Source organism: Pagrus pagrus (genome assembly GCF_965226575.1).
Source record: "Pagrus pagrus genome assembly, chromosome: 21".
Lineage (NCBI taxonomy): Eukaryota > Metazoa > Chordata > Actinopteri > Spariformes > Sparidae > Pagrus > Pagrus pagrus.
The window spans coordinates 13,254,062-13,270,770 of record NC_140208.1 but is presented as its reverse complement, the minus strand read 5'-3'; the positions used below and the strand labels follow the sequence as shown (position 1 = coordinate 13,270,770).

General features: G+C 40.5%; 1 protein-coding gene across 1 annotated transcript; it reads left to right on the top strand.

Annotated features, from left to right (window-relative positions):
* Positions 1-869: 869 nt before the first annotated feature.
* On the top strand, positions 870-16,652 carry LOC311251028 (speckle-type POZ protein). The gene is made up of 10 exons (XM_084343293.1): positions 870-954; positions 9,881-10,086; positions 10,174-10,295; positions 11,045-11,196; positions 11,320-11,447; positions 11,545-11,722; positions 11,883-11,938; positions 13,223-13,345; positions 13,883-14,025; positions 14,916-16,652. Exons 2-10 carry the CDS (start codon positions 10,009-10,011, stop codon positions 15,058-15,060), a joined length of 1,125 nt encoding a protein of 374 aa, XP_084199419.1. The 5' UTR covers positions 870-954; positions 9,881-10,008; the 3' UTR covers positions 15,061-16,652.
* The last annotated feature ends 57 nt before the right edge of the window (positions 16,653-16,709 follow it).

Below are 16,709 nucleotides of genomic sequence, written 5' to 3'. Positions count from 1 at the left end.
AGCGTCCTTTAACTGTAGTCATATCCCTGCTGAGTGGCCCGTTCTCACCTGTATGAACACTGGTGATAATGCAGATTTCCTTTGACAGATTAGACTTGCAGTCCATCAGGCTTTACTTGACAGTTGTATGAAAGAAATGTTATGGAAACATTTAAATTGTGCATTTAAAGACTGGTCAGAGTTTGGGTGAAAGATGACCTAATCATGTATTTTATGACTTTATTAGAAAAGAAAAAGAAAGTAACACTTTGCAGGACTTTCCTCGTAAATCTCTCTATAAAGGTCATACTGTTCATTGCTTCGAATTCTTTATAACTAAACCTTATCACAATCAGTGGAACGAGTGAAAACAACTTATTTTGCTGACAAAAGCACAGTACTGTAGATGTATTAATGAAAAGTCTCCATTCAGTTTGTTTTTCACACTTAATTGCAAGAAAACTTTGGGGAATTAGAGGTTAAATATGTATGAAAGACACCTTCAGTGTGAGCAGATGAATCCAGAGATTTATGCCATCTACAGTTTAATTAAACTCAACCTTTAACAGTTGATATCCGTTAATCTTGGCCGGCTGTGTTAATAACCTTGGCATGAGGCAATAGCTCAAACAGTCAGCTGATTAAATTAAGATAAAACAGATTTCTGTGGTGGTTGAATTAAACACTGGCCCCAGCATCCATGTGAATGAACTATAGACATAACAAAGCTATAACTAGGTGATTTATTCCACCTCTTACAAGCTGAAAAGAAAGATAAATCAGATGGAAAGAAAATGAAGTCTCCTAATAGGATATTTTTCATTTAACTCATGGAGTGTGGGATTACTCCCAGACAGCAGGGGGCGCTCTTTGTGAGCCTGTTCGGGTCTGCCAATTGTACAGACAGCTAGCCTGCTAGCAAACAACAACAGAAGATCCCGGACAACTAGCTTTATAATTCAACCTAACACAAAGGTAAGTCCGTCGATAAATACACCAGAGAGCTGTGAAAGAAGGACTAAAGACTTTAAATTACACGATTGAGGCCGTTGTGTCGTATTAGCAGCCGCAGTTTTTGCGGTAATATCCCCGACCTTTTTGTTTGGCTTAGGTTAGCTGCTACATTATCCGGGCTAACTAGCCCACTAGCTTGATCGAGTTAGCTCGCGTGCTAACGTCAGATCTTCTGGATCATTGGCAGTGTTAAGTACTTTTAACGGTAGAGGACCTTGTCGTAGCTGTATGGGACTTTAGTTTATTCACAAGCACACTGGTCTTTACGTGTAGCTAAAATAAAGAGTCAGTTTAAGGTAACATAGCATTGTCGATAATCTGTATTGTTAGCAGGTTATCTACCTGCTACTGTCACCGCCTACATAGTCTGCTTTAGTGTGAGCTCAGGTTGACTTAGTATAAACATGTTGATTACAGCTACGTTTAAACCTAGGGTTAACATGTTATATATGTTTGTGGGTTATACATGTCAGGACCAAGATATACAGTCTGTCTCAGGCCTTCATACATCTTCAATAAAACCATTAAATGTACTGAAGAGGATGATTTATTGTAGTCGGTTTGTCCTCAGAGGTGCTCGTGTTGTTATGGTCTGTTCACTCAGCTGCTCAGGAACTGGTTTGTTGACCAGCTGTCATTTATAATTGTTTGAGTAGAAATGGATGAGGTGAAGTTGTGTGACCCTGAGGCAGTGTTATCTTCTCAATATCTGTGCATCAAGTTCACTGGGAACAGACCAACACCACAGCAGTGACTTCACCTATAATGTCATTTCTTCATACTGACAGGAGGTTTTGTCCATCTCGAACACAGCAACATGAACATTGGTATCTTTATGAAGATTAAGATGTTTTGTTTTGTCAAGACTGTTTTTAGAGAAGGGTCGGCGCAGCTGTATACAAAATGTTTCGACCATAGTTTGTAGTGTGATGATAACATTGGATTGGAAGTATTAGTCCTGCCTGTGCATCAAGACAATCAAGATCAGATATGACTGGGAAACAAGTATTCTTCTGGTCAAGACCCTGACAACTGTCTTAAATGTAGCTCAAATGCATCATTTGAGGATATACTGGCAGCCATGTGTCTTCATTATGATGAACACAAGTGTAATTTGTGAGGCTTTCTTGCAGTTCTCTCCATCTATAGTAGTATTTTATACATTTCTGCCTACTATTAAAGGTCAAAGTGCTGCCTTTAAGTTTTTCCTGAGTCTGAATCTCTTTGCCTTGCAGATATACTGAGTGTACATAACTGAGTTTAGCTGAGCGCACCTTTAGTGTGATGACCTAAAGTCAAATCCGCTGCGGTTGCACTCTCCATCTTTCAAACGGTGTAAAAAAGAAATGCAATTTGTAAAATGATGAACCACCACTGAAGTCTCAAATCAGTTTTTAACTCAGGAATGCATGTGATAAAATTTTGTGTCATGAAACCGAGTCACAAACGTCAGTTTCACTCCTAGTTGGCAAAGTATTTTAATACTTGTTCTCCTACTGAATGTGAGGTTACATTTCTTTACCTTACTTTATCGTAGTTCAATTGTGCGGCTTAGAAAAATAGAAATCAAATGTCTAGTCCATGTTTTTCAGTAATCATAAGACGTTTATTTTATAAGCTCTCACAACAGCATTATTTGCATAACCCAGTGGCTGATGTGTCCTTTGCTGTAGGGCTGACTCATGTCAACATATTCAAATTTTAGTACTGAGGCAGAATTTGATTTTAACCATTCACAAGTTGCCAGAAGACGTCTGTCATAAATAGACCACCTGATAAAAAATCAGACAACTTTTAGGATTAGGATGTTAAACACAGTTCACAATAGCAGTTTGTTGATTTCTGGTGGCTTCTTCTGATATTTGGAGCGTTTTGTGGTGTGGACATAAATAAAATCCAGTTGCTCTCTTTTTAAATAACCAAAGGCTTTCTTCCGTCATGACGTCTCACACAACAACAATGTCTGTCACGCAGAGTGGATCAGTGATTTTAAGAATCATACTGCAGTGAACCCGTCTGTGACTTGAAGCCATCAAATTGTTGTTTACCTTTGTAACTGCTGGCTATTTACAAAACAATGAATAGGCATGGATTCATCAAGGTTCCCACAGGTTCCTGGGTTCCTTGCCAGTTTATGAATTTAAGGGAAACAATCAAGTTGTAAATAGACACGGATCATTGAAAGTTCTTGAATTTATGTATTTTTGGAAAGAATAGGACTTGAAGTGTGTGTCCTGCAGTTGCATCATTGCTGAACGTTTTTGTCAGGTGTGTGCATGGGTGGTTAAAGTCGAATGATGCGGTTTAAGGCAAGTAAGCAAGAAAGCCAACATCAAGTGAACCTTACAGGAGACCTTAACACTTGTTTTCTTTTCCTTCAGTGTGTTGTGTAGGTTTTTGTGCATGTAAAAGTTCTTGAAAGTTAAAAAGCCCAAAGTCAGCTCCTCTCTCCCACAGAAAACACTGCTCCTGAAACAGCTCGTCAGTAGTTCTGCCTTTAATTCTGTGATTTGTGACATCAAACTACGTCACCATGTCACACATTTGCACATGTGCATTTCAGACGTGTGTGAGCTGACCAATCAGAGCAGGTTTTTGAGCATTCTAGCATTTAAAGCTATTCTAGTAGTAACCCAAAATACAATTCTGACCCTGGAAATGAGCATCATATGTCTCCTTTAAAACTTGCTGGTTCTCATAGAAGTTTGCAGTGTTGTAACAGTAATTAACCTTGATCAGTATCTCAAACTATGCCATGTTGGGCCCTTAAATTTGTGAGAATCAGGCCTGGAAAGTCCTTGAATTTTATGTTTAAGAAGCTGTGGGACCCTGACTCATGAGTAATGTAAAATTTCAATAAATTAACCTACTTAAAATATATATATATATATATATATATATATACATATATATATGTACAGCATTACTCCACTGCTCCTCAGATACACCCTTTTTTAGCTTTAATGACTGGACTACTTGCAGAGCTCTGTAGCCCGCAGGAACGTCTGCCCTTAGAGGTCAACACGTCAAGTGTAGCTGCTCGTCGGGGTATGAAACAGGTGACTGGAGACATTAGATATGCATTGAGGTCTCTCCTCCTTTTAACCTCCCGTGCCCGGCGAAGTGAGTAGGGTTTTAGCGAGGAAGTACCGGCAGGAGGTGAAGCCTGGGTGCTAATGCTTTTTTGCCCCGTCAAATCCCCTTCACTGTAATTGTGGGTCTGCACAAAGTCAGGGATGAGAGCGAGGCAAGCTGATCGCTGTAGCAAAATCAATAGTTCATACCTCTCTGAGATTGAGTTTTTAGGAAAGGAGGAGCACCGTGACCAAGGGCAGAATATGAAATCACTCCCACAGAGGCCCAACGCGCGCTGTGCAATCGATCCCTGGTCCCTGTACCAATTATACTTTTAAGGTTTGTCTGTGGCTTACTGCGGTCCTCAAAGACCAAAGCTTTGGAAAAAGACATTGTGTTCACTGACGCTATGACAAGGGTTGCAATTTTTTTCACCCCCCCATGGATATTGCTGTCTGAAATGCCTCCGTACCTCAAGTCTTTAATTTAGAGCAGAGATTGATTTCTCCTGTTTCTCAGTCGGGGGAGTGAAATGTGAGGAAAAACAAGCATTGTGGCAATAACTGCCACCTTATGTATCATATTTCCACAAATATACATTCACACATTGTAATTTTGGACTTTGGACTCTAATTCTATGTTATGGCCACAAATCCACCATTGTTGAAATGACGATGATGATGATGTGCTGTGAAATTCAGTCAGCTTTGTCTTCACAGGATTCATGTGGAATAGTCAGAACCTTAACTTACTTCTTGATTTTTGTTCAGTGTTTTTGCAGCCTTTCCAAAACCATGTCAGGTAATTATATTTGCTTAGATTATTGGATGCAGGTGAAAGTTCAGCTGACAGCTGTAAGGATTGATCTCCCTGCGTTTGACCTGTGCTGGTGTTAGTCTGTGTTTTGTTTTCGGAAACTTGAGGCTCTTCGATCGATATAAACAGTTTGGTCTGTCTAAGTTTTTACTTAATGCAGGAGAAAAAAGTAAAAAGACGCAAGATTTCTCTCCTGGTTGATTCAGCAACATCTGTGGCTACCATGTCAACAGAAAATACAGTTTAATACTACAGTAAACACTCATGGAGCAGCTACTTTGTCACAAATAAAACAGAAGAGCAGCCTGTGTATCTGTTTACAGTCAGTGATAATTGTAACTGTGATCTGATCTGATCATCTGATGCTGCGTGTGGTGTGAGTAGTTTTTCACACACCACTGGGACAGAGCAGTTACCTTAGGAGTTGGAGGTGTGCAGCCTGCTGCTGTAACTCTTCATCTAACAGCTACCTGTAGCTGATCTGTCTTGCTCCAGTACACTGTTAAAAAAAATAAAACTGACCCGCTGACATAAAATGCAGAAAATGACACATTTCTGATGTGTTTAAAATATACTGAGTTTCCTGTGGCTTCATCACAGTAATGTTTTTTCATGTTGAACTCCTTTAATGTGAAGCAGCAGCAGAAGGAAATACATTAGCTGTCACTTACAGCTCTGCCACCGTGTGACAGTAAACAGTGAGGCTGTCAGCAATGTAATAAATTAGCGCTGGATTACATGCATGCATAACTTTGCTGAGAATACACCATGCTCAGAAAACTGTTATTTTCATGATGTTCTTTCAAAGTGTATCTTACCAATCATATTCACCTAAAATGCATGTTTGATGCTTTCATAGCTCATAAATAACTTTCACTACATTTACATTGGAGACTTCATACACCTGTTGGGCCAAAGACTAAAGAAAATTAAGTTTTCCCCAAAACTAGCAGTTAGTCAGACCACCGTGTTTAAACATTACAGGTTCGACTGAAAATGACAACAGATATAAACAAGTTTGCTGATGTCAGATATCTTTACAATGTAAAACAAGCGCTGGTTGTCGACCCAGAATTGACTGTTGGCGCAAAAGATGTAAATGTAAAAATGTAAATGCACTGACTGGCTAATACAGAAAAAATGCTGCCTATGAAAAGTACGGCTGAACGATATACAAAAAAAATCCTCATGCGATATGAGACAGATTTAGAAAGAAAGATATTTTTTGCATTTCATTATCAAAAATAGCATGTTCACTTACATCTGGAGAATATGATTTGTACAGATTTTGGATATTACACTTGACCATATTGTGATTTAAGATATTTTGATAAATTGTGCAGTTCTAATGAATAAAAATCGGTTTAGATTTTTTTGAAAATCTTAAGGATTATATCTTTACGGTCTGAGGCTGATTTGTGTTCAGCTATTTCACCTTTTAATGGATCACCTGTCCTTAAATCTGCTCACAACTCAGTCCATGTGTAATGAAACCTGAAAGCACAGACGGTTAAAAAAGGTGAATGCAGTGTGCGTCTCGATCAGAGTCCACCTGTCTGAGAATCTGAATTTGATTTCTCTCTCATACCTCCGTTTGATTTTCTTTTGTCTCCATCTAACCACTTTTTGGAGCAATTTATCTCTTTGAATGGTTCCACAGACGGTGGCCCATCTTTCATTCGCCACCTGTTTTTCCATTTGGCTTCTCTATCACTTTACTTTTCATTTTCTTCCCTTGTCCCCCCCCTTTATCTTCGTCTCACTCCATCGTTGTTGCCACTGTTGAAGAATCAAGAAGATTGGTTGGTTGTTCATTCATTGGATTTTTTAATAACTGGTCTGAACCAAGCCTCTGACCGTGAGTCCATTGGGGGTCATTGGGGGTCATATTAGCCTAGTATTCCTTATTATCCTTATTTTGTACTGTCACAATGGTTATTTTCACATCCGTAGATTTAGACACATTGCTGTCGGATTGTTAGCAGAAAGTGGTCATGCCTCGGAAACTGACGATCTCAAGGATTTGTGGAGGCTTGAAGTTTGCTTTAGCATTAAAAATTATTCATCCAATTCAAAGGGGCCTAAAGGGTGTTAAGAAAACATTAGTTCTCATCATTACGCTACTAAGATCTGTTGGAAAGTGTGCCTCACGGGCTCTAAGCAGCATCACTGTCAATGTATCATCTTCATTAGGTTTAATCATCAGGAGCAGAGAGCTCAGCTCCCAGCCATCACAATTTGTTCCACTGCATTTTGACCCAAATTGAATTTATGGATGAAGACTTTAAAATCTCAGGGGTGTGAGAAAGACAGGTGGAGACGGATGAAAGCTTTGAAGAATGGTGAAACAGAAAAGACTGGTGAAATGGAAAAGAAGATATTGAACAGTGGAGAGAAATTGGCCTCAGATTAACAGCATGAGGGTCCAGAGAGAAACTGACTCGTGTTATATGGGAATGGAAAAACAGTGCTTTGCACTGACCTTGCACCAAGATGAAAAAGGCTTATGCATCTGGCATTGTGTCAAGATGTTGTCCAGTGCCGGGTATAGTAAGGTAGAAATGATGACAATACACCTCCACACCCGTATCACATACAGTAATTAAGCATCGACACTGGCTGTTTTCTAGTCTGAGGCAAACCTCTAGTTTTGTCCTTGAAACCCTGTCAGCTCGTCTCAAGTAAGGGGCATTTTACAGTGGAGGGCATTGTGGGTGTAATCTTCAACATATCTGCATATGAATGCAGAATCTGTAAGGGGAAAAATCTGTTTGTATTCTGCTGTGGTCTGAGAGGTACTCGCCCGTCATGTTGGAGCAAGCTTTGGTTGCATGCAGGTAAACTTTGTGAAGAGCAAAAGTGACAGAATACATACGGTGTATAGTGAGTACACTGGTTCCCACTGCAACTGTCACTAATATAGATTTAGATTTTTTTTAAAAGGAGCTAAATAAAGTTTTTAAACTTAACTCACATAAAGAGTGTATTTATTGAAGATTATTTTCCGTGGTGGATTAATGCACTGTGTGATGCTGTGTGAATATTGATGGCAGCAGGACGATGTTTGCTATCACCCAGTGCTACAGTTTGGCTCGCTGTTGTGTTTTCGGACAACAATAGAGGTGTGTGGCACGGAGGAGTAGGCTATGTCTGCGTGTTGGTCTTTTCGTGGGATTTGGTGACAAAAACAGCGATACAGTAATATATTCATAAAATATGTCACCAGTCTGATCCTTATCTGTAAATTCTGAGGACTCAGAAGTCTAAACCCTGACAGTCCCACCAACCCATCTGTGAAATGTAAACCGGAAAAATGTTCCTTTTTATTTATACCAAAGGCCGACAACCCAAATAGATATGCCCACACAAACTTTCCTTTCAAAGATCTGTTTGGAAATGTTGAAAGTCCAAGTCGTTTGTGGTTTTTGTGTTGTTTCATTGTCAACCCTTGTAGCTCAGTAAAGTTGGTTGTAGCCTTTCAAAACAACTATAGTGCTGTAGGTAAAGAGCTGGTCCAAGGTTTTGTTTTACAGGTTTTGATAGTTAACTTTAATGGCATCTCCTATAATGTTCATCTAAAATAGCTCTGTATCTAAAGGAGACAAAAGCCAGAATTTTATAGAGCGGGCAAAATACTTTGTGGTTTTAAAGCAACACTATGCAAGAATTGGCCCTTACAGTATCAGAGTGCAATTCACTTTTAAACTTCTCTTTCGTCCTCGTCAGTCTCTTTGTCTCTGCCATAATGTCCTTAAAGAGAATACCAAGCTAGTGTCTTCTTATATTTAGCTGAAGGCCCATTGTACACGTCTAACAAGAGATCGTACCTACTCAACCCAAGCCACATAGTGCAGGGACCAACATTCAAGGTACAGAGTGAGACTGAAAGAGGTACCATTTTCCTGATAACAAGTCACTATACAATCAAAATGATTTTGAAGCTGTAATTTTAAGGTATTATAGTTTCATAATGTTGCTTTAAAGACATAATATTTTCCTGTTTCATTTCATGTTTAAAAATGACCAGACCTTTGTGATGTATTTTGTTGAGTTGTGTACATACATTATCCTAAATGTTTCCATCAATGTTCAAACACAGAGAAATCTGTATTTCTGTTCACTGTAAGTAAAAGCCAGATGATTCGTCAGAGACCGAGGAAGGAAGTTGGCGAACGAGACTAAACATAAGTATGTTACGTAACGTAACATAAAACTTTAAAACATTACCTCGTCCGTGAACATTTCTGCCCAAGCCACAGATTTTGATCAGCAGTGGTGGTTGTTAAAAAATTAAGATAACAACTCCCATTATCCTATGTTACTTAGGTCTTTGTTTGTTTTGTTTTGATTGATAGATAGCAGTGACATAAATTGCATACTGTACTTTTAAATCGTCCCTGTTGACCAGTTTAAGCTCTTCAACAGAGCCAGTAAGCAGGGTTGAATGGACTCTGGGCAGCGTATGATCATGCCTGTGAAGTTAAGAGTGTGTGTGTGCGTGCGTGCGTGTGGAAGGACGTGTGCATCACAAATCTGCACTGTGTGACTTGAAGGTAATTTGGGAGCCTTGGATTTGGCCAGTGGCTCCAGCCCCCCCTCACAGTCCTGAGAGACAGCTTGTTTATTTACAGTTCATTTTTGAGACTTAATTGCAATTGCAGCGGCTATTGATCTCAGAACAGGCGTGGGCCATCGATCTCCTGCTGTCCCCTAATGGGTCAGGGACAATTCATCTAGCCCCGACACCACAAACCTCAATAGCCGGCAGTGCAGCCGCATGAATTAAATGATATTGAATCTTAACTGGATTAATGAAAGATACAGTGCCTGTGCATTGCATCACAATGAGCTGTGCTTCAGTTTTAAAATGGGCTTCTCTGCGGTCGCCTGCCTCTCTGTTAGAAGAACTTGTTTGAGGATTTTCACGAAACTTCACAGAGATGGGATATAAATTCTGGTGGGATCAGTTAATCACACTCACATTGTTTGTTTCTAGGGGGCAAACTGCTTCCATCTGGCGTGTACTGATGCAGATGGACGTCGGGACTGAACACTGACGAGTGGAAAGTGACAGATTCCTCCTCCTCACCCTCTTGCCCCCCAACACCTTCTGTCACGCTGGCAATGTCAAGAGTCCCGAGTCCCCCTCCCCCTGCGGAAATGTCCAGCGGGCCTGTGGCCGAGAGCTGGTGTTACACACAGGTAAAGTGACCGCTCAGACAGGTGAACTGTTGATGGACTCGGAACACTGTTATCTTTGTACTGATTGTCTTTATTTTCCTTTGCCAGATCAAAGTGGTGAAGTTCTCGTACATGTGGACCATCAACAACTTCAGCTTCTGTCGTGAGGAGATGGGCGAGGTCATCAAGAGCTCCACCTTCTCTTCTGGGGCCAATGACAAACTGAAATGGTGGGTGGGAAACCCAGCTGCTCTGCTTCATCATATCTGAATAACCAGTATTCATAGTCTATGATTAGAATTAGAAACATGAATGCTGTGACTGGCATCCTGTCCTGTAAAGGTCTTTTTAATCAACATGAATTTTTTTCCTCTTTATCAAGCAAGCAAACAAATCCGATGTGCCTTACAAAGCAACATTTTACAGCAGAACATTCTGATTCTCAAAAGTTAATTTCAAGAGAGAAAAGTCTCCGTATGTCACTGACATGGAGAAACACTTCAGCAGTGTTGTAGAAAGTACCCAAAGTCATACTTGAGTAAAAGTAAACAAATTGTGTTAAAATATTAATTTGGTACATGTGAGTCGCCCATACGAAGACATCAAATATTAAATTTACTTAATAATAAAAGTAACTTTCTGGCAATAAATGACGTTAAGTATTAAAAATACAAGAAAAACTAAATTACACATTTTTAAATATATGTATATACTGTATACTGATGTTTGACCAATTATCAACATTTTTCTGATCATCAGAATCATTAAAAAAAAGACATTGCCATTAAAATAAATTACTACTTGCTAATGTGGCTCTGATGCAGCTTGTAATTTGCACTGTAACTCCAGCTCCAGGTGTGCACTTTGTGGCATATCACAATAGTCAGGAGTGATTTACAGTAGTAATAATATGTAAATACATTATTACCTTCATCCCCTTGAGATTTTACCTGTCGCACCCTCCCTCCTTCACCATCAGGTGTTTGCGAGTGAATCCTAAAGGCCTGGATGAGGAGAGCAAAGACTACCTGTCTCTCTACCTGCTGCTGGTCAGCTGTCCGAAGGCCGAGGTGCGCGCCAAGTTCAAGTTCTCCATCCTCAACGCCAAGGGAGAGGAGACCAAAGCCATGGGTGAGTCAGCTGTGTAGCACAAACTTCTCACTGCAACAGAAGTCACATCCTCGGTGTTAGATTTTAAAACCACGTATTCATTTTGACCTGCCTGTGACTTGTGTGTGTCCTCGCTGCATGCAGAAAGCCAGAGGGCATATCGTTTCGTCCAGGGGAAGGACTGGGGCTTTAAAAAGTTCATCCGGAGAGACTTCCTCCTAGATGAGGCAAATGGTCTTCTACCTGACGACAAGCTCACGCTCTTCTGTGAGGTACACTGCCTCCTCTTCTTGGTTTATAACTTTTGTCATTGGAGAGCTTTTTTTTTTTCATTTTAGTATCAAATTTAATTACATTTCACTCCCTCAGGTGAGTGTGGTGCAGGACTCAGTCAACATATCTGGGCAGAACACCATGAACATGGTGAAGGTGCCAGACTGCCGACTAGCAGATGAGCTGGGAGGTCTTTGGGAGAACTCTCGCTTCACAGACTGTTCCCTGTGTGTGGCCGGCCAGGAGTTTCAGGCCCACAAAGCCATCCTGGCAGGTACAGACATGAGTTTGACAAACCCCATGTTCTGTCTCCTTTTCTCTTTTTGTTCCTGCAGTTTGAAATGTTTAACTGTGTTCATTCATTTAACCCTGACTGTTGCAAATATTAACATTTCTGCTGTCGTCCTAATATCTTTCCATATCACTGCTTTCAGCACGTTCCCCCGTATTCAGCGCCATGTTTGAGCACGAGATGGAGGAGAGCAAAAAGGTGAGCTCAAGGTCCCAAAGCTTTTGTATTCTTAGAAATAAATTCATTTGTTCCTCAGTGGTTCAACTGCTCAGTTTTCCCTGCTGTGTTGAGGGGTTAAAGTGAGTGAAGGATTGGGTGCTGTCAAATGGCCGCAGCACCCAGCCGTTTGGTGAAACTGAATGATAGCGCACCTGAAATGAAATTGTCCTGCCGTACTTGAGGGTCAGGATTCATCCTTCACTGACAGAGCCGCAGAAGCCGAGAATTGCTTTTTTTCCATTTGTGCACATGTGACCGTAAGAAATGAAATTGCAGGAGAAGCTTCGCAGATGTTCTTTTTTTAAACCAAGGCTGTTTTAGATTTTATGTTGCAAACATTTCACTCAGTCATTAAGATTTCAAACAGCACATCTTGTCTGAAAAAAGACAGAATGCTGGAAAAGAAAATGCTTCAAATGTCCGGCTTTAATTAGAGTTAATAATGTGTTGGAATATCATGAAAAACATAAACTCTTAATGTGTTGAACTTTAGGAAACACAGTTTAGAGACAGTGAATCCTGTTCTTTTTTTTTTTTTCTTTTTCAATTTCCAAAATCTCACTAAATTGAGACTTGGCTGAACTGGTTTTCATCACAATCAGGTTTATTGCCTTGTTTTTTTGAAGAGAAAACTAAAAAGCATCGCAAGTTATAAAGGGGAAATTAACAGTAAATATAAATATAATATGAAAATATAAAAAACATAAAATTAAATATTAATTAAAATGTTGTTGCAAGGTTACTTTAAGTGCACACACTTCTCTGCTGATTGTGATTTTAAAGTTTTAAACCAGACGCGTTCATCAACTAGTTTGACTTTCATCTCCATCACATTGTTACACTAAAGGTTGGTCATGTTGCGTTGCACAGCAAGTCTCTCTGCCAATCTCACACCTACTGTGTGGCTTAATCATGCAGCAGGGTCTCAGTTGCCGTTCTTATAGTTGTCTCAAAAACCCCGAAGAAAGTGCAGCTTCCCAAGAAGAATAACAATTACAGATACAAGTAATAATATATTGATTAAACTGCATGAATTGACTTCTGTAACCATGCAGAGATACATAATATGTAACTCTGCATATTGTGACGTTTTGTTGTATGTTCACAGTCACTCATCTCTAAATATCAGCATTACAAAGTGTTGTTCTCATGGCATAATTCAAAAACCCGATTAAATAACATGGTGAAGATGGTGTTGTTGAAGCTCCTGTTGAGGTGAAATGCTTTAACCTGATGTCGTTTTCCCTCGCCTGTTTCTGTCAGAACCGTGTGGAGATCAATGACGTGGAGCCGGAGGTTTTCAAAGAGATGATGTGCTTCATCTACACAGACAAGGCTCCCAACCTGGACAAGATGGCTGATGACTTGCTGGCAGCAGCTGACAAGGTAATATAACAACACATTTAACAAACAGTACAACTACTGCACTGATATGTTTTGACACATTTAGACAGTTACTTGATTGGTTGGCTATTAGTTAAAATATATTAGAGTCTTCTAATTGGGGCTGTTTGGCTTTTAATAATATTGATTTTATGGCAGATGTTAAAGGGGACTGTTAAGTTTATCCTTATTTTCTGTCACATATGTAATGTAACATGTCAGGTGTTCACATTAAACACGGCTGAGGCTTCAAATAATGAGGTAAACTTGTGTAAAAGCAAGTCTGAACTCTCCTGATGGACAGAGAGCTTTAGTTGCTGCTAAAAGTAACTACTAACTGCTGCTAACTCTAACGTTAGCTGCCGTTAGCTAGTAAGCCTTACAATTAGTGGTCCTATGGGCTTCATCTCCTCACAGCAGGAAAATAAAGCCGGGCTGGCATCACTGTTATTTTGAACACTGTAATAATATTTTGAAATACCACATGAATACTGATGCAGACAGAGAATGCGCTGACCTTGTGTCTCCTCTCTCTTTCAGTATGCTCTGGAGAGACTGAAGGTCATGTGCGAGGATGCTCTCTGCACCAGCCTGTCTGTGGAAAACGCTGCTGAGATCCTCATCCTGGCTGACCTGCACAGCGCCGACCAGCTCAAAACGCAGGCCGTTGACTTCATCAACTAGTGAGTTCAAACCCAGACGAGCGCTCGTCATCACTCATAATTGGGTCTCCAGCACCTTTCAGATCCTCAAAGAGTCCACAGAACATTGTGTCTCTGTTGTTGTCACATCGTCTTTATCTTGGCATCTTATTACTGACAGGACCAGGACTCAGTCTCACCCTCTCGCTCCATCTCTTGTATCACAGTTAATCATTTAATTTCACATATCCCCTCATTGAGTGGTCTGTCACATGCATGACAAAGCTGTCTGCGGGATCAGGGCAACCTAACTCTTAACAAGTTCTGCTGTCACCTCTTCCTTTGACTCAGATGAACGTGTGATTATAACTGAACATGTGTCCATGCCGGTGTTCAGCTCGCACACCGTTCTTCTGATTGTTTCCTGCTGTCAAACTACGCACAAGTCATCATTTGCAATTATAGATCCTGTGTTTAATTTATATAATTGATTTATTATTTTTTATTTATTACAGGTGATTGAGAGCCAGTCAGGGTCTGCTTTTTACTGATCGCGATTATATGATGTAATTCAGAGCAAAAAAACTTCTCTTTGTCACTTTCCAAGATGCATGGTGGGTCAGGATCTCAATCCCAACACATTATAAGAGTGTCCATGTGATTATAAACGTCATGGATACATGTTTAGATTAACAGTTGGAAACCTGGGGAAACGCTGCAAAAAAACCCCAAAACACTGATCTCAACATTATGATTTCGTCACGCCTCTTTTGGTTCTGCAACACTGGCATACTGTATGAAACGACACTCTGGAGGCTACTGGCCACAGAGACTGAGCGAATTGTTAAATGCAACCCCCTACGTATTAATAGAAATACATTTTCCTTAAACTAACGTGTTTTCTGTGTCTCTGTCCCTCTCACGTCCTCCAGCCATGCAGCAGAGGTGATGGAGACAGCCGGTTGGAAGTCCATGGTGGCGTCTCATCCTCACCTGGTGGCCGAAGCTTACCGCTCCCTGGCTTCAGCCCAGTGCCCTTTCCTCGGACCCCCGCGCAAGCGCCTCAAACAATCCTAACAGCCTCGCAGCAAGGCGTCTTCACTCATGCATCGCACACACATGCTCACACAAACAAAATAAGACACAGATCCCCCCTCAAACACACAGGGACAACTTTTCCCCTTGCTGTTACCTACTACACTACCTAAAGCCTCCCCCGAATCTCCCCCTTCTGCCCCATCCAATCCTGCTGTATTTTAGTCTCTTCTAAAGATGGAGGGAAGAAGAAGGCGGAGGAGGTGTAGGTGGAGGTGTAGGAGGAGGTGGAAGAGAGGGGCAGGTGGGCTCGTGAAGTGGATGTTTGTCGTTTACAAAGTAACCGCAGCACCCCTCCCCCTTTTCTCCTCGGCTCTGGCTTAGTGAGGTCTGACATCGTGCTCTTTTCCGTGTGTGAAGTTAAATCCTTCGGCATCCTGTTAGTTCCTACTTTGGAATCCGTTCGGGAGGAAGAACTGGACACGGCAACCCAGAAAGAGCTGTATGTATGGAAATTTGGAGACTTAAAGGACAAATACAAATTAAGTCTTTAACTATTTTATCATAAGGCTTCTTTTTGCTCTGTTCTTAGCGTTTGGAGTAGAGCTGTCAGAGAAGCCCCCAAACTAATGGACACATGGGCCTGTGAGGGACTAGAGAAGAAGAAGTGGGCCTCTTAGTTACAAACTAGAAGCCCCCTCCCCCAACCCCGAGTAAGACAACCAAGGGCTAGTCTAAAAATAGCAGATATGGGACAAAATCATTAAATAATTCTCCCAAAGAAAGTTGGGAAAACATTGCACTAAAGTCACAGGTCACCCGTCGGCAACCCTTACCAGCAGTAAGTAGAAATACTGTAGGCAAGCACATACTGAAGCAAGCTTCATGGACCCAGCTGGACCAGAACAAGTTCCCTTTAAGAAGATTTATCAGCAAGTGACAAAAACAACACATGTACTCCCATGTAGAACTCTGCTTCATCTGCGTCCGTTTTCATTTTTAAAATCGCCGGGGACAGAAACAGAACAGAGGATACAGAAAATAACAGTCACAACTGGATGTCATTCTGGGGGAAATTGTGTTTTGCGTGTGGATCTGTCTTTGTAGCCCTTGAGAGAAAATAAAATCCAAGGTGTCGACGGACAAACCAACCAGGAGACGACAAGCGGAGGAGGAAAAAAATGTTTCAAAATGACATTAAGATTCAATCAGGCATGTTAATGTTCTTTTATGACGGATTTCTTATTTGTTTTTTTCCTCAGAACTGTCATTTCTATTTTTTTCATAGGAATTTGTACAGACACCAGTGTTTTTGAAGCTGTGTAAACTAAAGCATTTTCAACCGTGAAATTGAAAACAAAAGAGGACAGATGTTTTCTTTGCAGGCATGAAGACTGAGGGGAAATTAAATCGAAATGAACACGTTTTAATGTTCAGAATAGACAGAATGTGAAAAAATGCACACCGAGGCAAACACATGAAATACATTTGAAGTTATCATTTGAACCTGGTGGAAAATGGTAATTGATAGAAGGAACCATCGTTTCTTTCCTGTAGATATCGCCGGTTATGAGAAGTGACACTTAGTTGTTGCCATTTTTTGTTCCCAAAAGAATAAACCACAACTATTTTGTATTGAATGCAATTCAAACCTTGTCTGGGTATTTTTCTATGAATTATGTGTTTGTGTT